At 39.4% G+C, this 27,213-nt stretch overlaps 1 protein-coding gene across 1 annotated transcript in view; it reads right to left on the bottom strand.

Moving 5' to 3' along the window:
• LOC122791686 (xanthine dehydrogenase/oxidase-like) overlaps positions 1 to 27,213 on the bottom strand; it is a 1,688,659-nt gene that overhangs the window by 1,122,214 nt on the left and 539,232 nt on the right. Inside the window, exon 10 of the mRNA XM_044059558.1 lies at positions 14,031 to 14,172. Within this exon, the coding sequence (XP_043915493.1) occupies positions 14,031 to 14,172 (142 nt within the window). The remainder of the gene's footprint in view (positions 1 to 14,030; positions 14,173 to 27,213) is intronic.

Here is a 27,213-nt window from a genome sequence, read left to right on the forward strand (position 1 = left end):
CTATTTATGGCCAGTTTCCTGATGGAATTTAATAAAATAATACAACCACTTTATGACAGGGCCAAAATTAAACTATGAGGTCTCCTTTCCTCTTTATTTAATATAAGAGGTATTATACAGGGCTGACCACTTGCTACTTTCCTTTTTAACCTATATTTGGAAGTGATATCATGTAGACTAAGACATAAGCAGACATTAGGTTATCCTTTTGGCAACAATAGGCATACACTCTCACTTTATGCTGACAAGTTTTTGGTGTATGTAGAAGATATTGCCAAGCAACTTGATTTGCTTATGTCTATTATTGAGGATTTCAGTGCACTATCCAGCTGAAAGCTTAACAATTCTAAAACTATGGTCCTTTTTATAAATTATAATCCTTCATGTGTACATAAAAATAAATTTCCCTTCCTGATTCCGCAAACGTCCATTAGATACTTAGGCATAACCCTTACCTCTACATTGCAAAATACTATTCATTTAGGCTAGGACCACTATTCATTCCACAATCGTCCATTAGATACTTAGGCATAACCCTTACCTCTGCATTGCAAAATACTATTCATTTAAGCTAGGACCACTATTCATTTAGGCCATGACCAACTAGATAGCCTGTACTGAAAGCAGATGGACCACTGGAAAGACTTAAGATTAGATGTTCAAAAAAGAAATCTCACTGCTAGGATGTTTACTTTAACATTTTTTGTATATGCCATACAGGCTACTGCCACTTCTCCTAAATATTTTTCAAGAATATATCTAGAAATTTCCTATGGAATATAAACATCACAAAATTTCTTGGATTATACTTATTTGCCACACTACATCCACAGGTTTGGAAGCCCCACACCCCTGATCATTATTACCAGGCTGTAATTATAAAAATCTTTAAAAAGTACATTAAATCTATTTTAATCAGCTATCTGGAAAAACAGTCTTTTATTATGCCATAATCAAGGGTTAGATGGTGTATACAAAAAGATTTTATTCACAAGATCTTTACACCAAAGAATATGCCAGAACTTGCTGATCAAGTTTTATGGAGCACAAGTATGAGTCTTAGAAATCTAAAAATAAAAGGACTGGAAGAACAACTCTTACCTACTACTCTCAGTCCTTCCCAAAAACTAGGCAATGGAGCCTTTCAAGCTTGGATTAATTAGTATCTACCAGGAATAGGTTAGGAACAATTGCTAGTAAACTACCAAATTAAGACCTGGGAATCCTTCTCAAAATGATGGTTGATTCCAGAAAGACATATACAATAATTAAGCTTTATGAGTTAGCTCAATTATGGAAATCACTGAAACCAGAGAAAGAATCAAAAAAATCTTTACTCACAGATATTTCATACAGGCTATTCCTTCTTCTTAGTTACTGGGCTTTTTAGGATACGTTCAGGCAATACAATGGAAAAAAGAAGCATTAATATAGCAATAACCCATGCCTGGGTGTGGGTAATACTGGATTTACCCACGGTTGGTGTGGTTTGGTCACAAGAGTGAAGCCCGAGTGACCAAACAAAGACAACCGTGGGGAAATCTAGCATTACCCACACCCAGAATTGGGTTATTGCTATTATACAATGACATTATTTAAGAAAAAAAAAATACTTACTTTTCTTAAATAATGGCATTGTATAATGCCTCCTTGCTGCACTGTCTGGTATTCTGTGGCACTTCTGATGTACTGTGCATGTGTATGCTTACACAGTACATCAGAGCTGTGGGCGGAAGCAACGGAGAAAGCAAGATCTCCATTTCTTTTTACAAAGTGTCTCGGTATGTTAAAGGAGTTTAACATAGTGAGACAGCTTTAAAAAAAGCAACGGAGAAAGGAAGATCTCTGTTACTTTTTATAAAGCTGTCTCGCTATGTTAAACTCCTTTAACATAGCGAGACAATGTCTAAAAAGCAACAGAGATCTTGCATTCTCCGTTGCTGTGGAAAGACTTATACTAATGGAAAAAGTACGGGCGACCGGACCTTTCTCCATTAGTATAAGTCTGATTTACAATGTGCACGCTGACCAATTAGCGTGCACGTTTTGGAATATTAATGGGGGGGTTGTTGTATAATAAGGCATACCACATGATGTCAAATTTCATAGCAGCTGGGAAAAGGATTTGCATTTTTCAATTGATAAATAGTTTTGAGTAAAAATAGCTATCCACTATAGATATACAACCATTTCTTGAAAATACCATTTTTTCTGTTGGCAATGAGTGTACAGTTTTTTATCTACCCCAGAGTAGCTGCTTAGACTGTCCACTAGGAAAAATATCTTTGGCTAGAGATGTGAGAACCCACAGTTAGGGAGATGGAGGCACTTCTTTTTAGATTACCCTAAATTAGAGTAATTCTATATCTTTGTTCACAAACTTTCTGAATGTTTATTCCTGAATACTCGTCTTTCCTTGTCTAATCTACTTCTATCAGCATAAGAATACTTAAGAGGCTAGTGGCTTCTGAGAAGGACCTTTTGAGCATTATTTTCCTAAGCTATAAGAAGTGTATTACTAGGTACTTGAGAAACCCAGCCCACCTACATTGCAAGAGTTTGGTAGAATTAACTAGCTAATGTGCAAAATGGAGCTAAATTCTTTTTAAAAGCCAGAAGAGGAACCTATTAAAAATGGGCCAACTGGCTGAGAGACATTATACAAATCTAACTCATATTTAATTGTTAGATATGAGATGTATTCCAGGAATATTTCATATGAAGGTAGTTGATTTTTTAGCTGAATTCAATATGATTAATAAGGATGTTATAGTAATGTCACGGTATGTTTATTATTATTCTGGACACTTATTATATGTCAAAGATTATAACTGGAATAAACATGCTGTAATATTATTTTAATTTATGTTATATGATGAATTCATAAATACATTTTTCTGTATTATGTAATCTCACTTATACTTCTATTACGTTACCTTATTGTTGAATTGATTACACATATATTATCTCTGATTGTTTGTTTTTTTCCTTACAATGTTTGTGATTATATTAAATGTTCTTTCAATAAAAAAAAGTCTGTCTCTTAAAAAAGGGCAGATTTTTAAGAAAAAAATGTTTAAAGTAGAAAAACAATGAGAAAATAAAGTATTAACAACTTTTTCCATAAAAGTTATAATTCACATTTTTCCTAGCTTAATTTAATTAATTTCACAGAAAAATTAAGTTTTTATAAAAATAAATAAATGTGAAAAGATTTCTTCCATGAAGAGATCTTATCAGCCCAGTAGCAATGGAAGAATGCCAGCAAACTGTCAATCCTCAAAAGCCCACAAGAATACTCTTCAGCAGAAGAAAAGCTTTGAAGGGCATGGAAGGTACCCTTAAGCTATTGAAGCTGGCCAACATTTATGTCATATGTAGGCTATAACCCATATAGCTAAGGTTACTGCAACAGTGATCAAATGATGAACATCAGTGGTTAAGAATGCATGAATTATGCTTCGGTGAAAAACCTACAGGCAAATTGCGCTTGTGGACACTAACATGTCAGCACTGACTACATAGGAAAACTATTGACACTTTGTAACTTTTGTAGGTAAAATAAAGACAATAAAATTGAGTTATGAGTGAGTTTTTAACAGTGATTGTGAAAGTATAAAATGTAAATGAGACAAACAAAAATGTGTGATTATGAGTATTAGTGTTATTTCTTCTTCTTCTTCTTTCGGATGCTCCAGTTAGGGGTCGCCACAGCGGATCATCTGTTTCCATTTCTTCCTGTCCTCTGCATCTTGCTCTGTCACACCAACCACCTGCATGTCCTCTCTCACCACATCCATAAACCTTATCTTAGGCCTACCTCTTTTCCTGTTACCTGGCAGCTTCATCCTTAGCATCTTTTTCCCAATATACTCTGCATCCCTCCTCAGCACATGCCCAAACCAACATAATATTGGCTCTCTGGCTTTGTCGCCAAACCTTCCAACCTAGGCTGACCCTCTAATATACTTATTCCTAATCCTGTCCACCCTTGTCACACCCAGTGCAAATCTTAACATCTTTAACTCTGCTACATCCAGCTCTGACTCCTGCTTTTTTGTCAATGCCACTGTCTCCAACTCATATAACATAGCTGGTCTAACTACCCTCTTGTAGACCTTCCCTTTCACTCTTACTGGTACTCGTCTGTCACAAATTACGCCTGACACTCTTCTCCACCCACTCCATCCTGCCTGTACTCTCTTCTTTACCTCTCTTCCACACTCACCATTACTCTGAACTGTTGATCCCAAGTATTTAAACTCATCCACCTTCGCCACCTCTACTCCCTGCATCCTCACCATTCCTCTATCCTCCCTCTCATTCACACACATATATTCTATCTTAGTTCTGCTGACCTTCATTCCTCTTCTCTCTAAAGCATATCTCCACCTCTCCAGGGTCTCCTCCACCTGTTCCCTACTCTCACTACAGATCACAATGTCATCTGCAAACATCATAGTCCACGGGGACTCCTGTCTGATCTCATCTGTCAACCTGTCCATCACCATTACAAATAAGAAAGGGCTCAGAGCTAATCCTTGATGTAATCCCACCTCCACCTTAAATGCATCTGACACTCCCACCGCAGACCTCACCGCTGTCACACTACCCTCGTACATATCTTGTAACACTCTTACATACTTCTCTGACACTCCCGACTTCCTCATACAGTACCACAACTCCTCTCTAGGCATCCTGTTATATGCTTTCTCTAAGTCCACAAAGACACAATGCAACTCCTTCTGACCTTCTCTGTACTTCTCCATCAACACTCTCAGAGCAAACATTGCATCTGTAGTGCTCTTTCCTGGCATGAAACCATACTGCTGATCATTAATCATCACCTCCCTTCTTAACCTAGCTTCCACTACTCTTTCCCATAACTTCATGCTGTGACTGATCAATTTAATCCCTCTGTAGTTACTACAGCTCTGCACATCACCCTTATTCTAAAAAATCGGTACCAAAACACTTTTTCTCCATTCCTCAGGCATCCTCTCATTTTCCAAGATTTCATTAAACAATCTAGTTAAAAACTCCACTGCCATTTTACCTAAACACCTCCATGCTTTCACAGGTATGTCATCTGGACCAACAGCCTTTCCATTCTTCATCCTCTTCATAGCTGTCCTTACTTCCTGCTTGCTAATCCGTTGCACTTCCTGATTCACTATCCGCACATCATCCAACCTTCTCTCCCTCTCATTCTCTTTATTCATCAGCCCCTCAAAGTACTCTTTCTATCTGCTCAACACACTCTCCTCACTTGTGAGTATGTTTCCCTCATTAACCTTTATCACCCTTACCTGCTGCACATCTTTACTAGCTTGGTCCCTCTGTCTAGCCAATTGGTACAGGTCCTTTTCTCCCTCCTTAGTGTCCAGCCTTTCATACAACTCTTCATATGCCTTATCCTTAGCCTTCACCACCTCTCTCTTTGCCATGCACCTCATCTCCTTATACTCCTGTCTACTTTCTTCATCTCTCTCACAATCCCACTTCTTCGCCAACTTCTTTCTCTGTATACTCTCCTGTACTTCCTCATTCCACCACCAGGTCTCCTTGTCCTCCTTCCTCTTTCCAGATGTCACACCAAGCACATTTTAGCCATCTCCCTTACTAACTCTGCTGTAGTTACCCAGCTATTCTTCACTGCCACCCAGTGCCTGTCTTAACTCTTCCCTGAACTTCACCTCACAATTACCCTTTTTCAATTTCCACTATTTGATCCTTGGTGCTGCCCTCACACTCCTCCTCCTCTTCTTGATCATCAATGTCATCCTACAAACCACCATCCTATGCTGCCTAACTACACTTTCCCCAGCCACCACTTTACAGTCTCCAATCTCCTTCAGACTGCCCCTTCTACATAAGATATAATCCACCTGTGTGCATCTTCCTCCACTCTTGTATGTCACCCTATGCTCTTCCCTCTTGTTAAAATACATATTTGCCACAGCCATGTCCATTCTTTTTGCAAAATCCACTACCATCTGACCTTCTGCATTCCTTTGCTTAACACCATACCTACCCATCACTTCCTCATCCCCTCTGTTCCCTTCCACCAACATGCCCACTGAAATCTTCTCCAATCACCACTCTCTCACCCTTGGGTACAGTCATAACCACTTCATCCAACTCACTCCAAAATTTTTCTTTCTCATCCATCGCACATTCAACTTGTGGAGCATAGTATTAGTGTTATTTACAGTCAATAAAAACATCATAAACAGTGAGTGAATCTAGTCCTGAAAATTAGGTTATTCAACTAGATTTTTCAAAATGTGATGACATTTCTGAAAATTATAAAGTGTGAAAAAGTAATTCAAAGTGATTATTGCAAGATACTACAAGTAATTTGCATAAAGGGGTGTTTTTCATATGTTATACAGTAAATAGAAAAAAAGTGAATGTTTACGTGTTGTGCACCTTGCTGCCAAAACACTAGAACCTTTGAAATGTATACATTAGATGTGCATGTAATTCAGATTTGACATTTGAAGCAAAGTGTGTAAAAGCATACAGATGTTACAGACAAAAGGAGTGGTCTTTCAGGACAGTTAATTGTTACTGATCCTACTGTAGAGAACAGGCCCACATATACTAAAAGAGTAGAATAGTACTGTGTAGTAAGTGAAATGATAAGAAATGTGCCAAGTATCGCTGAATTTATTTGGTGCAAAGACTTATGGAACTCCTATTCTGCTCAGTTAAACCATATGAGAAAATTGTAAGGAAATTGTTTACATTTTGCAAACCAATATTAATCCAAAATAAATTATAGTAGAAAGTTTCAGATTTTATTAAATAAACAAAAGAAAAGATGAAATAGTTTTATTATGTATGATCATGCTATGTAAACAGGTTTAATGCTTTCAGTTTGTATGGGGACTGGTCAGTACATTAGGAAACTGAATGACATAAAAACCATCAGTGACAAGACATAACAGTTGTCTTGTCTGATATGGGCTGCATCGCTGCTTGGCTAAAGAAATAAAACAATTTAGCAATGGGGGTAATGTGGTCCAGGTTACTAGTAACATATTTTTTTTGTTTTCTTATGAAAAAAGGAGGTTGCTCTGTAGAATTAATCTCTAAATCTGATAATGAAAAACATTGGTTATTTGTAATGACATGTATAGGTTCATAGATGTGTACTAGGCTATTGACCACAAAGGTGTTTTTAAGTCTAGCCACACATCCCAAATCTCTGTCAAGTGCTGGTACCCTTAATAAGTGTAGGCAGGGGCATGGGGGATGAAACATTTACAAGCAAGGACCTTAGAGATGAACCATTTACAGGCTGCCTATGTCTATTAGAGATACAAGTGTCAAACCAAAAGTGAATTTCCTGTTCCTCATCCAGGTTTCCAAGTTATACTTGAACTGGGTTAGGGAGGAGCACTGCTTCACATGGATGGTGAGCCTGTTCCATAGAAGGGCGTAGTCTCTGGGATACATACCTTCTCTTCAGCAGGTTCTATCTATATGACAGGCAAGGTTTAAGTCTTTAGAACACGTAATTCTGGTGTTTTGTGGACATGCAAGAGGTCCATCAGGGTGGAGTCTGATAATGCCTTATATGCCAGGCATAGATCTCCCCTCAACAGCCCGTAGGAAACAGAATACAGGGAAGGGGCCTTGAGGCAGTCTGTATAGGACATGTTACTTATGCCTGTATTCTTCTAGTGCAGAACCTCTGTGGATGGTAGCTGTGCCTAGTTAGATACATATCAAAGGGGGCATTGTACTTAATGATAGGTCTGATTTATGCTGAATACAGTGGAACACTGATCTCTTTGATGCTAGATACGGTACCTTTGATTGTTTATAAGTTACACAACATAGAATGATTTCCCCACTACTGTATGCACATAATGGTCAAAGGCTAGATTACTGTCTGTGTGCTTCCCCAAGTCCCTGACTAATGGATCAATTCTTAGGGGTGCATTGTGAATATGATAGTTATCAGGGGTGGATGACTTCCCAAAATGTACTATTATGCATTTCTTGGCATTTAGCTTTAGTCCATGATTCTGACACAAGTCATTTGTTTTGTGTCAGACTTTCCTGGAGAACATTTGTGTCAATGGGGGATTCTATGACTGCTTATAATTTGCAATCATCAGCAAATGTAGTCAGCCAGTGGCACTTGACAATAGTCTTGACTTCAGAAAAGTAAGTACCAGAAAGATGTGTTCCCAGGACCAATCCCTGAGAGACTCTGTTTGTGATTGGCCTCTTTGTTGATGTGGAATCCCCAATTCCAACATTGAGGGTCCTGTCTGTGGGCCAGCCAGCTACTCACCAGGTGATATAAGGGTTTATACCTAACCTCTTGAGTTTATCAACAAAGCCCAAGTGGGGTATTGTGTCAAATGTCTTTCCCAGGTCAAGGTAGGCAGTGTGAATGATTTTACTCTCATCCATTGCTTTGGTGACCTTCTCAAAAATGTCCACCAGGCTGAGTAGGCATGACCTGCCTTTAACAAAACCAAACTGGTTTGAGTCCAGTGTCTGGTGGTTTTCTATGTCATTGTTGATAATTTCCATGCTAGTTCTTTCCACATATTTGCATATGAGACTGGTGAGATTAATGGGTCTATAGTTTCCAGGGTCTGTAGATGGCCCATCTTTGTGCAAACGGATGACTTTTGCTGTTCTCCATTGGGTAGGCATGAAACCTATTTGGACACTATAGTTCAATATCAATTCCAGAGGGCCTGATAAGTCAGTTAGTATGACAGTTTCATAGGTGAGTACTAGGCTAGCCACCCTTGAATGCCATTTTAAGCATAGCTAATTACCCTCAGAGGTGAGAATCAAACCATGTACCTTGTTTTAGTGAGATAAATACCTCAACCATTATGCCAAACCCCAACCTTTATCTGTTTATTTGTTAAATTGTTTATGCATGTAAACGTATTTATTTACTTATTTATTACACAAAATGACATGTTTTAACTCTGGAGGAAATATGATAATTGACTTGATAAGGATATTTTCTTATTTCCTAGTGGATCACCTCTTCTCGTATATGATTTTAAAGGTCTGACTGTGAAACTTACAGATTGTTTTCAGTGTCTGAAACTGGCCTACATAAAATGGAATAAGACTGGTCTTCCTAGACAAACTTATGGATATGATGTCAAAAAATCTCAAACCTTGTTAACTGGTTCAGATACTCAAAGGTGTATACTAGGCTAATGTCCACTAAGGCCTTTTTTTAATTCTAACCATGCATCTCAAGTCTCTCTGACAAGTTCTGGTACCCTTGGTACTGTAAGCAGAGGTTTAGAAGATGAAACATTTACAAGCAGTGGCCTAGGAGATGAACCATTTACATGCTGCCTGTGTCCAGTAGAGATACAGGTACCAAACCATGGGTAAATTTCCTGTTCCCCATCCAGCTGTCCAAACTACACTTGAACTGACTTAGGGAGGAACTCTGTTTCATATGGATGGGGAGTCTGTTGCAGAAAAGGGGTAGTCTCTAGGATACATACCTGTCCCGACAGCAGGTCCTAGTTATATCACAGACAAGGTTTAAGTCTTTGGAATGGATAATTCTGGTGCTGTTTGTTTTACAGACATGCAGGATGTCCAGAGTGGGGTCCAAAGATGCCTTCCATGCCAAGCACAGATCTCCCCTCAACAGCCTCTAGGAGACAGAATACAGGGATAGGATTTTGAGGAATTATGCACAGGACATTTTATTTATGCCCTGCATTCTTTTAGTGAGGAATCTCTGTGGACATTCCAGCTGTTAAATTCTCCTGGTTAGGTACAAACGAAAGAAAGCACCATGATGTGCTAGGTTTGATGAATGCCAAATATGGTGAAACAATGACCTCCCTGGACCTAGATGCCATACTTTTGTTTATATGCTGTGCAACAGATAATGATTTCCTCATTAACATAGACATTTGATGGACAAAGGCTACATTACTGTCTACTTATGTCCTCAAGTCCCTGACTACTGGTTTGATACTTAGGGGTATATTGCTAATGTGGTAGTTACCAGGGGCGGTTGACTTCCCAAAGGATACAATTATGCATTTTTGACATTTAGTCTTAGTCCAGGGTTCTAACACCATTTTTTTCTCTGTGTCAGCCCTTTATGTTGGTGGGGAATTTTATGACTACTCATAATTTGCAATTGTCTATAAATTTGGTAAGCCAGAGGCCCTTAACATTGGCCTTGACTTCAGAGAATTAGATACCAAAAAGGAGTGGTGCAAGACAGATCTCTGAGGGAAGCCACTGGTTACTGGCCTCTTTGTAGAACTGAACTCCCCAATTCTAACTTCCTGGATCATGTATGTGAGCCAGCTGGCTATCTACCGGGTGACATCAGGATTTATACCTAACCTCTTGAGTTTGCCAACAGTGCCTGAGTTGGGTATTGTATCAAATACTTGGGACAGGTCAAGGTAGGCAGTGTAAACTATATGACTCTCAGACATTGCTTGGTGACCTTCTCAAAGAAGCCCATCAGGTTGATTAGGCATGACCTGTCCTTGACCAAACCAAACTGGGTTAGGTCTACTGTTTGTAAGTTTCCTATGTCATTACAGATCATTTCCATGATAATTCTTTCCATGGGTTTGCATATGAACTAGTAAGACTTATGGGTCTTTGGTTTTCAGGGTTCATGAATGGTCACCTTTGTGCAAAGGAATGACGGTTGTCATTCACCATTTTCGCTGTCACTTTTTTCTTGTAATGCTACTGTCCAGAGACTGTTAAACCTTGTGTGCATTTCAGCCAGTATTCAAAAAGTCATCAGCAGACTAATGTGCTACCTGTGCAGCTGGTTGCTTTCCAGCTACTTTGACCTGCCTGTGGATTGCTTTACTTCCTTTTTATTGAATATTCATAGGAGTACTTATTTTCAAGATAAATTGTCTTACCCACCGATAGAGAGGTGGAATGCTTTCATTTCCCACACATAGTTTTCCTAAAATGTGATGTCATTCACTTCCTTGATTTTTTCTTAATGTAGCTCAAGAGCTGATGCACTTTCCTCAGTTCTTGATAGGCTCCTGTACTGTATTATATATTACAGGTTTACACAGGTTGAATTTGACCTTCCTGTAATCACTTCTTCCTGCACACTCTAGTACTCTGAAGAAGGTAAATATTCAGTGGCCTGTGCATTGCTGGCCAATGATTGTTTTACTTAACCACCAGACCTTCTAAGATCTATCAGTACAGCCTGAGCATGTAATCAACCAACCAGAATCCAAGGACTGCATATACTGTGCAAACCATTTAAGCTTATCTACAGCTCAGTGATGTGATAACTATACTGCTGATAGGGTGCTCATATACTGCTGATGGGATGTTCAGCATTTAGTAGCTGAGCTACAACACTGACAGTAGGTAACAGGACAGTGCACACAATATATGCATTAATAAACAGATGCAAAAGCACATTTTGCTGTTGAATATGGCACAAACAAATACCAAAGAGCCTTGCAAAAGTGACAGCAGCTTCAACAGTGCTGGTGAAGAGGAATTGTCTCAGGGATATTGACCAAATAAGTCAGCTGAGTTGCTTGCTTTGGAAGACGAATTTGGGAAACTACTTGTCTTTATACATGATACAGCTATTGTAATAGCTTTACGTATGAAATGACTGTTGCAATAACTGTACCAGCAATACATAAAGGCCCAGAATTGCAATAGCACACTGACAATTTTGCATCATTTAGCAAACAATTAGTTCAGTGACACTGCCCATAGCATATTACAGTTTGTTTGCTTTATTCCCTTTTAAAAAGGCTGCAAGCTGTCACAGCTCCATAAGTGACAAGATTATGTACCAAAAATAATAGAAACTCATGCTTGATCTACAGTGTGTTATCCACAGCCAGCATAGCTTTCAAAGATATGTGAGAGTACACAGGCCTCCATTAGCATGATTCACTTGTATGAATTTTACTAAGTCTGACCAATGTAGAAACAAAGGTCATTGCAATCATGGCATGACACTGAATGCCATGTTTATAAACAGAGGCTTTTCATTTAACACCATTAACAAAAAGGACAGAGGCCTAACAATAAGTTTGGAAAATTCTTGAATGCTATAGCTTCCTATAGGTTTACTACAATTATAGATTTATTGTAACATATTTCAGATGTTGAACTATTGTTGTTAGCTTGTGCCAATAATTAGCTCATTAAACTATCGATGCCCTTTGTATTCTACATGGAACAGTGAAGGTACATGTCACCTGCTCACAGTGGAGTCTGTGACATTACCAATCCACATCTATATTTATGATGGTCCATTGCTCATACCACTGTTCATACCACTCCTCATACCACTGCTCTTACAACTGCTCATACCACAGCTCATACCACTACTCATACCACTGCTCATACCACTGCTTGTACCACCCTCATACCACTGCTCATACCACTGCTTGTATACTCCTGATACCACTGCTTGTGCCACTACTCGTACCTCTGTTCATACCACTGCTTATACCACTGCTCATACCACTCTTCATACCACTGCTTGTACCACTGGTCACACCGCAGCTTATACCACTACTCATATCACTACTCATACCACTGCTCATACCACTCCTCATACCACTGCTCGTACCACTGCTCATACCGCAGCTTGTACCACTACTCATACCACTGCTCATACCAATATTCATACCACTCCTCATACCACTGCTCGCACCACTGCACTCCATGGCTTTAACATATTTAAAGTTCATAGGCTCATAGGTAGGTACTAGGCTATTGGCCCTAGGGCCTATATAAGCCTAGCCAAAAAGGTACCCTGGCTTTCGACACCCAAGAAAATTATTTTCCTGTGCCCCTGTCGAGCAGAGCCACAGAAGATATCCCCGGGGTGAATTTCCTATTTCCCATCCAATCATCAAGATTTTTCCTGAAGAGTGCTAATGAGGAGCTTTGTTTGATATAGATAGGTAGTTTGTTCCAAAGTATGGAAAGTCTCTGGGACAGGAATCTATCCCTCCAGCATGTTCTGTTTATTGTGGTGACAAGCTTTAGGTCCCTAGAGTGTGTAGCTCGGAGGGATTGGGATTTCTTTAAGTGGAGCATGTCCAACAGCTCTGGGTTTGACATAGCTTTATATGTTAGGCAGAGATCGCCTCTGAGTAAGCAATATGCAATGGAGTAAAGCTGGAGTTTTTTGAGATGGTCTGCGTAGGGCATCTGTTTCAGGCCAGTAATCCTCTTTGTGAGGTATTTCTGAGGCCTTTCCAGTTGTTGAAAATGTCTTGTGAGGTACATACCAAAAGGGGCATTGTACTCTGTAATGGGTCTAATGAGTGACGAGTAGAGGGGAACAATGACCTCTTTTTTCCTGGATGAGAAACCTTTTGTGATGAGGTGTGCCATGTAGAAGGATTTCCTGACTACTGTGGCAATGTGATTATCAAAGGAAAGACTATTGTCCACCTGTGTCCCAAGGTCTCTTACCATACTTTCGGTGTTAAGTAGACTACCACCTATGTGGTAGTTCACGGGTAGTTAATGTGTTGATTCTTCTTGTAATGTTTATTTGCTGGTTAATTGCAATGTACTAGTATCAAAAACAAATGCCTTAAACTAGGTTCAGATTGTTTTTTCTTCAGTATTCTACAGCAACAGAAAAGATAGCCATTTGCAATGCAGATTCCTAAAATAATTTGGTGAAATGCAAGGAAAGACTGTCACCCTGTTTAAACATAGTATAGATGGCAGCTGATGACATATTAGCATAAATATAAGGCATAAAACATTTATGGGGGAGTTTATCATGAAGTCTGTGGAAGATTGTGATATTTCCTTCAGGAGGAAGATGGGGTTCTAACTGATCGCAAATCATGTTTGAGAGTTTTGTATTATAAAAAAGATAATGACTGATAAAACAGACAAGAGAACTTGGCATACTGCACATTATAGTCAACTAATAAAAAACAGTAACTGATTTAAATGTGTGTAACAAATGTATTTCCAAACCAGTGTGTCAGTGACTTACAGATTAAATACCTTACCTACTTCAGTGTTCCCCACTACTAGCCTTGCATTAGGATACTGAAACTTGAGTTCCAGAAGCTCTGCCAGATTTGAAGGCTGAATCCATGTGACCCGCTCTCCTCTGAACAACACTGACTTCTGAAGTAATTTTTGATGTAACTTTGAAAGAATGCAAAAACATTAATTAAGATACTGTACTCTATATTTTTAACCAAAAAGGTACAATTTGGAAAAAAATGTTCCTTACCTAGAGGCAATGCTAAATGAACCACCATAAGTCACAGTACATTAATTAAGAGTTCATACAAATGTAAAACCACAATATAATTTAATTGGGCAATCACAGTGGATTATTTTAACACTGTATATAGTTAGCATTATTAGTGCAAAATAGATGTAATGCAATATTCATACTAATTTTTGGGAGGAACACTACAAACGCTCAAGTATCAAACGCTTGAAACTCACTGCTTCAAAACCAGGGACTCAAGCATTTTGCAGCTCAGATAGATAGCTGATCTCATTCAAACTTGAATATTAGTTCAGAAAAAGCAGCTGTTGCAGCTGACCAGAAGGATGAAGGGAGCGAGGAGGTAAAGTTAGGGAATGCAATTTTAGGGTTAGAGAGTGAGAGGGGGATTTTAGAGTTAGGGAGCAGGAAGGGAGTTTTAGGTTTAAGCAACTGGAAAACCATTTTAAGTTTAGGGATCAGGAGGGGACTTTCAGGGTTAGGGTCAACAGATAATTTCAATTTAAGGAGGGGATTGCAGTTGGTTTATTTGTCTTATTTACTAACATTTGATTACGAAGAAAGTGTCAATATTCAGTGGAGGCCCGAGGAGAAAAGCTCCAAAGTATTACAAAAACATTTTAAGAACAATAATTTAGCAATCTTCAAAAATAATAGAAAAACATCTACAGTTTAAATAATTATACCAAATTAGAAATAAAGTGACAACATTGGTTAAAATAGATACAACCTATATGACAATAATTTAAAATTTGAGAGAATGTTTGTCCAGTTTAAAGAAATTAAAGGTAAGTTAGTAAAATACAAACAGGAATTGTAATTAAAGGTAAGTTAGTAAAATACAAACAGGAATTGCAATATGAAGTAATTGAAAAAAACATGGTTATGGCAAATTTAGATCCATATTTAGGGATATAGTTTATCCTGGTGGACAGCAAGAAAAGCGCCAGGTTTTAGAGGACTGGAACGATGGAACTGGCCTGATGGATATAGCTTAGAAGTTCCAGACCTTGGCAAAACGGTATGAGTGCAGACCATGCCCAGCAGAACTGATGGGTTTGTGCATGCAGAGAAGTTTTTGCCCATTAGATTTCAATTGCCAAGTGGGAACTTAGGTATACAGAATGGCATTTAGTGCTGGACAAGCAGATGGATGCTGGATAATTTTATAGGTGGTAATAAGCTGTGTATGTGTTAGTTGCTTGGGTAGTTCTAACCAATTTACTCTTTTCAGTGCAAGACAGTGCCATGTTCTTAAAGGGATATTTGCTGCAAATTTAGCCCTTTATTATAGCATTGCTCAAGTTTTGCTTTTTGTGATGCCTATAGGTTAGTAAGGATGAGAGCAACATAAAATAATGACAGGAGGAGGTAAAAAGTGGCAAGTGTAGTATTAGTTATGCTGGTGAGAAAGTTTCTTACTGTAAAGCATCCATATTTTTTGGTAATATTTTCTTTGTAATTTTGTCTATGCAGGTTGAATTTAAGATTATCACCCACTCGGTGGTAGCGTTGTTACCTCACAGCAAGAGGTTCTCCCGTTCGATTCTTGGCATGGCTTGGGAGTGCCTTCTGTGTGGAGTCTGCATGTCCTCCCCGCGGTTGGGTAGCGTTCGAAAGACATGAGTGCGTAAATGGGCGTGCCTTCATTGAAGGTTGGGGTCGAGCTGGCACCTCAGCGTTTCGTAAAAATCTACTGCCAATCATTAGCGGACTAGAGTTTCGCTGTGGCGACCCCTTACCAGGAAAAAGCCGAAAGACAAACAACAAAACCCACTATCATCCCTAATAATTTGCTATGAGAAGTGACTTCAGTGTTGGTATTATTAAGAGAGAGGATTTTAAATTTTGTTTTTTCAGGAGAGACAGATTTAGGGAAAAAAGAAGTAGGAAGTAGTGTTTTTTTTTGGGGGGGCGGTTAAACATGAGTTATGAGTTTCAAATCCATGTTTCAATGGCTGTTAAACTTCCTGAGCATTTTTTTGGAAATGTGCCAAGTTGTCTGATGTGCATATGAGTTGGAGTCATCTGTGTACTGTACTAGGAGGGTGTTGGTGAGAGTGTTAAAGAGGACAGGACCAGGAATAGAGCCTTGTTTTACATCAGTGGAGGCTAGGAGGTATGGAGAGAGGGTGGAGTGCCATTCTACTGACTGATACCTATTGGGCAAGTGGCTTTTGGACCATAGAAGAGTGGGCTAAGATAGACCTAGTGAGGACATTTGAAGTAGAAGTTTGCTGCAACAAGCTATGTCAAAGGCATTAGACAAGTCTAGACAAAAGGAGGAGACTAGTTTCCTATTATCTGTAGCTTTATTGATAGTATCTATAAGGGTTTGTACTATGGGAGGGACAGAAGCCATATTGTATGGAGAAGGGGGGATCACTGTTACTGTCAGGCCCCAGTGGCCTAATGGGTAAGGCAATGGTCGTCTATGCCAAGGATTGTGCGTTTTAATCCCACCTGGGGTGATATAACCATAGTTAAGGTCTTCAACAAGCTATAATATTTGATTCTAACCTCAGGTTATTGCCTAACAAATAATTATTGCTGGGGGTTATATCCCAACAGGCAATAACATTACCAAACTAGAAAGCCTACTACACTGGATGTCCACCTATCTCCCACAAGAAACCATACTATTAGGTGACTTTAGCACTGACTGGTCTGATTCCACCAGCCAAACCCCAACAGCCCACATTAACCTTCATGGGTTCTCCCAAATTATAACTGACCACACTAGAATTGACAAGAAAAGCAAATGCCAGTCTATACTAGACTGGATTCTGATATCTGACCCCACTCAAGCACAGCAATCAGGCTGTCTTCCAGAGAGTCTGAGTGACCACCAAGCAACCTACATAATTAGGAATAGATCACACCATACCCACCAACCTATACTCAGGGTAATACGGAACAAACGATCTTTTAAACCCACTGAATTTACCAATGCACTTAAATACTGCAACTGGAACCCACTAAAACAACTAATTATAGACAAAGCTGTACAGTACTTTAATTCAACATTCCTAAGGATTCTAAACCAGCACGCACCCTCTAGAACCATTAGAATCAAAACCAAATATGCCCCATAGCTAACAAAAGATACCAAAACATTAATGAAAGAAAGGGACAAATCCTGGTTACAATTTCACAAAGTCAAAACCGTTTCATTGAAACAAAACTATCAAGAGCTTAGGAATAAAATAAAAAACAAATAAAAATAGACAAAACTAACTACTATAAATCCATGCAAGAAAAACACGCTCATAATCCTAACACATTCTGGGCTACAAAAAGCAACTTACTGCACCCAGGAAAATCCTAAACCCCCACACCTGTATTACCAACTAACCACGATAACATCTCCACTCAGTTTAATATTTTTTTTACTGAAACTGTCCAAGCTCTAGCCAACACCCAAAATACTACTAATGCTCCCAAATCTACAGACACTCCCAACCATACCAGCTCACTAGACCACCTCTCTAACTTCTCCCTGCACCCAGTATCTACAAATACAATTGCTAAACTCCTCAAAAAACTGAAACCAACCACTCTAGTAGCTGACAACCTGCCAGCAGACTTCCTTCAAATGGCATCAGAAGTAATAGCCTACCCAGTTTCCATCCTTATTAATAGATCAATATCAGAATATAAAGTTCCCAACTTATGAAAAATATCCCACACCATACCATTGCATAACAGAGGCAAATCACTTGAACTGACCAACTACCGACCCATAGCTATTCTTTCTCCCCTATCTAAAATAATGGAAAGAGTTGTGCATTCTCAATTAATGAAATTCCTCCAACAAAACGACCTACTAGCCAAATCACAGCACGACTACAGACTCTACCACAGCACCACAACAGCACTACTCTCTTTCACTGATATTGTCAATAATCATAGAAACAATGGTCTATTTACAGCCTCCATATTCCTAGACTTGCCTTTGATATGGTTAACCACTCAATGCTCCTAGACACTCCAACTACCCTTAACATAAGCCCCTCCACCAAATCATGGTTCAGTAACTACCTAACAATCGACAGCAAGCAGTCCTATGGCAGGGTCAACTGTCCCTCCATTACCAGTAGCCATAGGCGTCCCACAAGGGTCCATCCTAGGTCCACTGATGTTCTCTCTCTTCACTAACCACATAGCCACAGCCTCTCTCTCAACCTCAATTGTGCAATACACAGATGATACCACTATCATATGTGCTGTCTCCACCCTAAATGAGCTCCAAACCATAATCCAAAACAACTTCTCACAAAAAGAATCCTGGTTTTCTAAAATCAAACTGATACTAAACCGTAAAAAGACAAAACTCATTCTCTTCAGTCCAGGAAAATCTCCCCCTACAAAACAGCAGCTTTACTATAAAATCAAAGGAAAACATAATAATCAGTCCGACCACCCACACTAAACTCCTAGGAGTAGAAATTGACAACAACCTGAAATTTGACATACACATAGCCCAAACAATAAAAAAGTCAACATAAATCTGGGTCTCCTTTATAGGAACAAACAGTTCTTCACCAAACATACCAAAGCCACTATTGCAAGGACACACCTTCTATCTATCCTGCTTTATGCCTCCCCAGTATTTACTAACTTACGTCACAATGAACTAAGCAAAATGGAATCCTGTTACAACAGGATTGCAAAATTTGCCACTGATGCATCCTATAGATCACATCACTGCCCTGCCCTCAGGCAACTCAACTGGCTTGAGTTACCACAACTACTCTTACTCAACCAACTCTCAATAGCACACAAAATCTACTACGTCCCAGAAAACATCCCAGCACTCCAGCAATTAATTCATCCCTACACTTCCACTCATACCTCAAGATCCAATTATCAAAATCTAGTCAATGTCATCAAACACAGAAATAATACAGCTGGTAAATCTCTCTTTGCCTGTTCCATTGCCAATATCTGGAATTCACTCCCAAGTCAATTAACTTCAACCACATCCCCCTTCCAATTTAAAAAACTCCTCAAAACCCATTATCTAGGAAGCTGGCTATGCCCATGTTTCTCCCCTGGTTGATCGACTCACTGTACTAGTGTCAGCTTCTTCTTCCTACCCAATCCTAAGGTCAGTCTAATGCCGATTGAACAGCTTACTAAATCCTTCACTCCTCCCTCTAACACTCGCTCTCTTTCATCTCCTCTCTTCCCTCACTCTTGCAATTTTCATCCTCCAGCAGTGCTACTAGCCAATATTGCCAACAGTGATGAATGAAGTATACAATGAATGCATATATCTAGACTTAAACTTCAGCTATTCTTATGTCAAGAACACACTCTGTATTACTACTATGTGAAGTTTCTCAACCAAGACTCCACAGAAAACGTACAGACTAGCTAATAATGTCAACCATCATGACTGTGTGAAAGTATGAATGTCTAGCTAAAATAGTTTATGTCCTCTAATGTCAAGTCAATGATTTATGTTTGTATCTTATTTGATGTGTGAAATTGTGTATGCATAACTAAACTAGTATATGAGCTCTATTGTGAATGCATAGTGTGGTTAAACTAGTATATGAGCTCTATTGTCATGTCAACAATTTATGTTTTGTATTTTATTGTATGTGGAGCTTTTCTCCCCGGGCGTCCGCTGAAAACAGACCTCTGTCCAGCCGAACTCCCCCGGTTAACAAATGTAAAATAAAATAAAATAAAAATAAAATGTCCCTTCGGGGCAGTTAGCCTAGTGTTCACCTATAAACCTATGAACCTCTACTAATTGCTATAGGTCTAATGTTAATGATGTCTGTTGAATTTCCTGCTTTGTGTGGAGGGATAGTGTGTGATTTTTTCCAGAGAGAGGGAATGCAGGATTCCTGGACTGACCTTTTTATAAGGATTGAGACAGAATAGGCAAAACTATTGGCTGCTGTTTTAAGGTATTCAATTGGAAGGTCATCAGTTGAAGTAGAGCACAGTTTAAGTTTGTTTAAGAGCAGTTTTTATAGGATGTGGGCACAGGTGTGAATGTAAAACTGGATGTGGTGATATGTGGCTGCTGGGCAGGTTTGGGATTATATGATGGTGAATCATTGTTTAGGGATGCTATACTATCTATGAAATAAAAGTTTAATTCTATTGCAGTTTTAAGTGGTAAATTTTTGGGAAAGGGTTTAGGATTGAATTTTTGGCCAGGATGTAAGATTTCTTTAATGGTTGACCAGAATTTGTAGGGAATGTTGTTAATAGTATAGTTTTTTTTTGTATTCATTTTCTTGCTTTTTAGTCCAGTTGCGGAGCTAATTAAGTTTTCTGGATATTGTGGCATTTTATATTTTTCCATTATTTCCATGTTTTTCTCTATACATCAGCAATTTATTCTTTTTGGATAGTCAAAATACATTATTTGCTTTTAGTCTCTTGCTTGTACTGAATTCATTTATAGCATCATCTAAGGGAAGGATTTTTATGAGTTTTATGTTTTGCCATAATGTGTAGGGCTATTTATTAGTTAAATGAAACCATATTGGTTCATTCTGAATTAGAGGTTATGTCTAACCAATTGATACTGACATCATCTAGTAGTAGATTTTCTTTGGAATTGTTACAAATATGTAGTGCAGGATATATTCCAGTGTAGCGGTATTGTCACCAGGAGGGATATAAAGGACAATAATACATATTTGTTTATATTTGTTTATTTTCAGGAAAATAATCAGAAGCTGTGCTGTTTTGAATTTAGCTATTGGTTTGTTGTAGGAGAAAAATGCAGAAAAGAAGAATCATAGCTGCAAATAAACTATCAGAAAACAGCAATAATGTAAAATGAACCTGAACCTAAAAATCTATACCAAACAAAAATAAGCCAACCTGAAACGCAACTAAACTATAAAAGCTAACAAATAGGGATAGAAACCTCTCAACACTACTAAAATAAGGGTCTATATTAAAATCAGTGAACACTTAAAAAAGCAAACGCTGATTTATCGACCCCATGTAAGCGAAAGCTTACAATCCCAAACACTTAGAACAGAGACGTTTTTCCCAGGGAAAAAAGTCGCTGTTCCAAAAAAGAAAAAAAAAACTTTAAAACATTACATAAAGTGGGGGGCTTCACCCCCCCCCCTACTTAAATATACCAACTCCGAAATCACACTACAGTGATGAAAATGGCAAAATAACGAAGGCAGCCAAGTGATTTCTTTCCCAGGGAAAGAATTTGCTTATATGCCGTTTCGGTATTTTGCCGTTTCATGCTTTCAATTTCAATCAAAACACATTCAAAAGAATGCGTCTTCAATCATATAATAGGGGACCTAAAATAATACCAAACCATTTTTTAAGAATTTTTGAAACACATTAACATTTGGCTAAACCCAGCCACTGGGGATGCACAAGCCAGTGCATTTCTTTGTGCCAGTCCCAAGCCCGGATAAATGGGGAGGGTTGCGTCAGGAAGGGCATCCGGCATAAAACTTCACCAAAACATTTCATGCAGTCACCAAGAAAAATTTTTATACCAGATCGGTCGAGGCCCGGGTTAACAACGACTGCCACCAGTACTGTTAGCCTACAGGGTGCTGGTGGAAATTGGGCTACTGTTGGCCGAAGGAGGAGAAGAGGCGGAAGACATGGCCAAAGGCAGGAGGAGAGGAGAAAGGCTAGGACTGTGGTAGTGAGGGTCGGAACTTTGAATGTTGGCAGTATGACTGGTATAGGAAGAGAGCTAGCTGATATGATGGACAGAAGGAAGGTTGGTATATTGTGTGTGCAAGAGACCAGATGGAAGGGGAGTAAGGCTAGGTGTATTGGTGGTGGGTTCAAATTGTTTTATCATGGTGTGGATGGGAGGAAAAATGGCGTAGGAGTTTTTTCTGAAGGAACAGTATGCTGAGAGTGTTTTGGAGGTGAAAAGAGTGTCGGATAGAGTGATGTTAATGAAGCTGGAAATTGATGGTGTAATGATGAATGTTGTTAGTGCATATGCTCCACAAGTTGGGTGTGCAATGGATGAGAAAGAAAAATTTTGGAGTGAATTGGATGAAGTGTTGATGACTGTACCCAAGGGTGAGAGAGTGGTGATTGGAGCAGATTTCAATGGGCATGTTGGTGAAGGGAACAGAGGGGATGAGGAAGTGATGGGTAGGTATGGTGTTAAACAAAGGAATGCAGAAGGTCAGATGGTAGTGGATTTTGCGAAAAGGATGGACATGGCTGTGGTGAATATGTATTTTAACAAGAGGGAAGAGCATAGGGTGACATACAAGAGTGGAGGAAGATGCACACAGGTGGATTATATTTTATGTAGGAGGGCTGGTTTGAAGGAGATTGGAGCCTGTAAAGTGGTGACCGGAGAAAGTGTCGTTAGGCAGCATAGGATAGTGGTTTGTAAGATGACGTTGGTTATCAAGAAGAGGAGGAGAAGTGTGAGGGCAGCACCAAGGATCAAGTGGTGGAAATTAAAAAAGGGTAATTGTGAGGTGGAGTTCAGGGATGAGTTAAGGCAGGCATTGGGTGGCAGTGAAGAGTTACCAAATAGCTGGGTAACTACAGCAGAGTTAGTAAGGGAGACAGCTAGAAAGGTGCTTGGTATCACATCTGGACAGAGGAAGGATGACCAGGAGACATGGTGGTGGAATGAGGAAGTACAGGAGAGTATACAGAAAAAGAGGTTGGCAAAGAAGAAGTGGGATTGTCAGAGAGATAAAGAAAGTAGACAGGAGTATAAGGAGATGAGGTGCATGGCAAAGAGAGAGGTGGCGAAGGCTAAGGATAAGGCATATGAAGAGTTGTATGAAAGGTTGGATAGTAAGGAGGGAGAAAAGGACCTGTACTGATTGGCTAGACAAAGGGACCAAGCTAGGAAAGATGTGCAGCAGGTAAAGGTGATAAAGGATAATGAGGGAAACATACTCACAAGCGAGGAGAGTGTGTTGAGGAGATGGAAAGAGTACTTTGAGGGTTTGATGAATGAAGAGAATGAGAGGGAGAGAAGGTTGGATGATGTAGGGATAGTGAATCATGAAGTACAATGGATTAGCAAGGAGGAAGTAAGGATAGCTATGAAGAGGATGAAGAATGGAAAGGCTGTTGGCCCAGATGACATACCAGTGGAAGCATGGAGGTGTTTAGGTGAAATGGCAGTGGAGTTTTTAACCAGATTGTTTAATGAAATCTTGGAAAGTGAGAGGATGCCTGAGGAATGGAGAAAAAGTGTTTTGGTACTGATTTTTAAGAATAAGGGTGATGTGCAGAGCTGTAGTAACTACAGAGGGATAAAACTGATCAGTCACAGCATAAAATTATGGGAAAGAGTAGTGAAAGCAAGGTTAAGAAGGGACATGATGATTAGTGATCAGCAGTATGGTTTCATGCCAAGAAAGAGCACTACAGATGCAATCTTTGCTCTGAGAGTGTTGATGGACAAGTACAGAGAATGTCCGAAGGAGTTGCATTGTGTTTTTGTAGACTTAGAGAAAGCATATGACAGGGTGCCTAGAGAGGAGTTGTGGTATTGTATGAGCAAGTCAGGAGTGCCAGAAAAGTATGCAAGAGTGGTACAGGATATGTACGAGGGTAGTGTGACAGCGGTGAGGTCTGCGGTGAGAGTGACAGATGCGTTTAAGGTGGAGGTGGGGTTACATCAAGGATCAGCTCTGAGCCCTTTCCTATTTGTAATGGTGATGGACAGGTTGACAGACGAGATCAGACAGGAGTTCCCGTGGACTATGATGTTTGCAGATGACATTGTGATCTGTAGTGAGAGTAGGGAACAGGTGGAGGAGACTCTGGAGAGATGGAGATATGCTCTAGAGAGAAGAGGAATGAAGGTCAGCAGGACTAAGACAAAATATATGTGTGTGAATGAGAGGGAGGATAGAGGAATGGTGAGGATGCAAGGAGTAGAGGTGGTGAAGGTGGATGAGGTTAAATACTTGGGGTCAATAGTTCAGAGTAACGGTGAGTGTGGAAGAGAGGTAAAAAAGAGAGTACAGGCAGGATGGAGTGGGTGGAGAAGAGTGTCAGGAGTGATTTGTGATAGACGAGTACCTGTAAGAGTGAAAGGGAAGGTCTACAAGAGGGTAGTGAGACCAGCTATGTTATATGGGTTGGAGACAGTGGCATTGACAAAAATGCAGGAGTTTGAGCTGGATGTGGCAGAATTAAAGATGTTAAGATTTGCACTGGGTGTGATGAGGGTGGACAGGATTAGGAATAAGTATATTAGAGGGTCAGCCCAGGTTGGTAGGTTTGGAGACAAAGCCAGAGAGGCATGGTTACGTTGGTTTGGACATGTGCTGAGGAGGGATGCTGAGTATATTGGGAAAAAGATGCTAAGGGTGAAGCTACCAGGTAACTGGAAAAGAGGAAGGCCGAAGATAAGGTTTATGGATGTGGTGAGAGAGGACATGCAGGTGGTTGGTGTGACAGAGCAAGATGCAGAGGACAGGAAGAAATGGAAACAGGTGATCTGCTGTGGCGACCCCTAACGGGAACAGCCGAAAGAAGATGATGGTTAATGTTTGGCTAAAAACTTCAGCAGAAAAAACAGCGAAGGAACAGACTGTTCATAAAAAGATATTCAGCATATTCAAAGTCCTGTTAAGTAGTCATCTTATATAACTACAACATCTCATAAAAGTGAAAAAGAAATAATCTGAATAAAAATTAGTAAATAGAAAATGTATTGGTCTGGAATACCAGTAAGTAAATATCTTGTACTGAAGGATTAAGGAAAATGTTTCTTATCATGATACATGGTTTTGCTTCTCATACATAACCAGCTTTAGGCATCAGTGAACCCTGTGGCCACGGGGGGGGCCTGCTATTCCTGGAGGCCCCCAACCACAGCGATGTATCTTATCCTGATATTTTGTAATGTGTCTCTTAAACCTACAAAAGCTGGTACAGCAATCTTGTATACTTAATAAACCAGGTGGGTAATAATAACTCTTATTTATATCTCCTTTAAAATTCAAAGATCTCTCTGGTCATAATAACAGTATTTTATCAAGTAAGAGGCTTCACAATTCTATTAAATATTTTACCACTGACATAGTGCTCCTGGCTTTGTTAAGCCCTGCTGGTGGACATTCTGTCCATTAAAACAAACAACATCACAAGCTATAGGTACCTGCATTACCTGTGTCTGCAGGGGCCCCCCCTTAATCATCTTTGACCATGCGGAGGTGTCCCACAAAAGTTGATGTTGGTTGGGGAAAGATAAGGAGAAAAATGTATTTATTTCATGATTAAACTCTTTAACCTGAGCAGGGCTATGATATGACCCTGTTAGGATAAAGCTGATATGAGCAAGGTAAGTACTAGAGATCAGCAGCCCAGAGTGACTGATTTTAGTGCACACCTTGGATTTTAAGAGGTGCTGATGCTTCTAATCTTCAGAGAATTTTATAAATATTGGCAGAACTAGTGTTCTCAACTTCTTTGCTGAAGAATTCTATGCAATGCCAAAAATAATAGCAAAATAAAGGCCAAAAATCAGGGACACATTTTAAATATTACTCAAATTCACTTAAAAAATTAATAGAATAACACCTTTTGCATCATTATGCATTTTTGGACAATAAGAACTAGAAAGGTCCAATGTCTCGATTTACTGACTGTCTGTAATCCTGAATGATTACCAGCAAATCAAACTTTTTACAAAGGACAGAGCAAAATTATGAAGGAAAAGCAGGGAAGGTCTGTGAAATCAGGGACAGTGTGACAGGTATGCATTGCTACACAATGAAGTAAATAAAAGTGACTTAACCCTGCTACTGTTTGACGTCTGCTAAGCAGTAGTCACTGATCTGGTGTGGCAGTACCAGTGTTGCATAATGTGTTGCTATTTGTTGAAATAAGTACAAAACTATTATTGCTACAGCTTAGGCGTGTGTGTGTGTGTGTGTGTGTGTGTGTGTGTGTGTGTGTGTGTGTGTGTGTGTGTGTGTGTGTGTGTGTGTGTGTGTGTGTGTGTGTGTGCACTGATTTTAATATGTGCACACACCCAGTAATGCCAGGGCACATACATTACTCTTCTGGATATCAGTAAAACAATGTAGCTAACAAGTACCTTTATTTCAAAAGTAAGGCATATTATATATCACAGAACATTCAGACAGATCTTCTAGGAGTCTGGTGGCCCCCACTCCCTAGAACTGTAAATGGATATAGGGATCTCATTTAATCATCCCTGACTATCTTGGGGCTCCACAAAAGCTGTTACTGATTGAGGAAAAATGAGGAGAAAAAAATGTATTAATTTTCTGATTATGCTTTTTAAGCTGAACGGGTTGTGACATGACCTTATTAAGATAAAGCTGATAATGGCCTCTGATCTGCACCCATTCTAAAACCATCCAAGGTCAGACGTGTGCATACAGACAGCTGCTATAGGTTATGTGGGGGTGGCGGTTGTGTGCAATTACTCCTTTAATTTGCATCATAGTCAAACTTTATAGATATGCACAGGAAACTATCATAGCTTGTGTTTGGGCTGGGGATAGTGTGGTCATTATTTCCTTTACTTTTCTCACAGGCCTCAGAGGTGTACAAAGAAAGTCATTATAGCTTGTGTAGGGGCAGTGTACTGTCTAGGAACAAAAAATAAAATACATTACTGTAATTATTATTTTTTTCACTTTCCTCACAATCACACATCAGGCACATATACAGGTGGCTCCCTTTGGGGATTAGGGGTGAGGTGTGAGCAGGTATGTTATGTATATGTATGTCAAGAGTTACTTGAAATACATGACTGTGGCAATTTAAACCTCTGCTTTCATTCCAGCCTAACACCAGAGGGATGCATAGGCAGTGACTGTCTTTTTTTTTTTTTGGGGGGGGGGGGTTAGTGAGGCAGGCAGTATTCCCAGATAGGACCAGTATATCCTCACAATTGGCTTGCTAGTTTACTATGAGCTAATATTTTGTCAGCTTTGAATATTAAACCTTCGGCACAA

Source organism: Protopterus annectens, chromosome 1.part2 (genome assembly GCF_019279795.1).
Source record: "Protopterus annectens isolate FY-2018-M chromosome 1.part2, PAN1.0, whole genome shotgun sequence".
Lineage (NCBI taxonomy): Eukaryota > Metazoa > Chordata > Ceratodontiformes > Protopteridae > Protopterus > Protopterus annectens.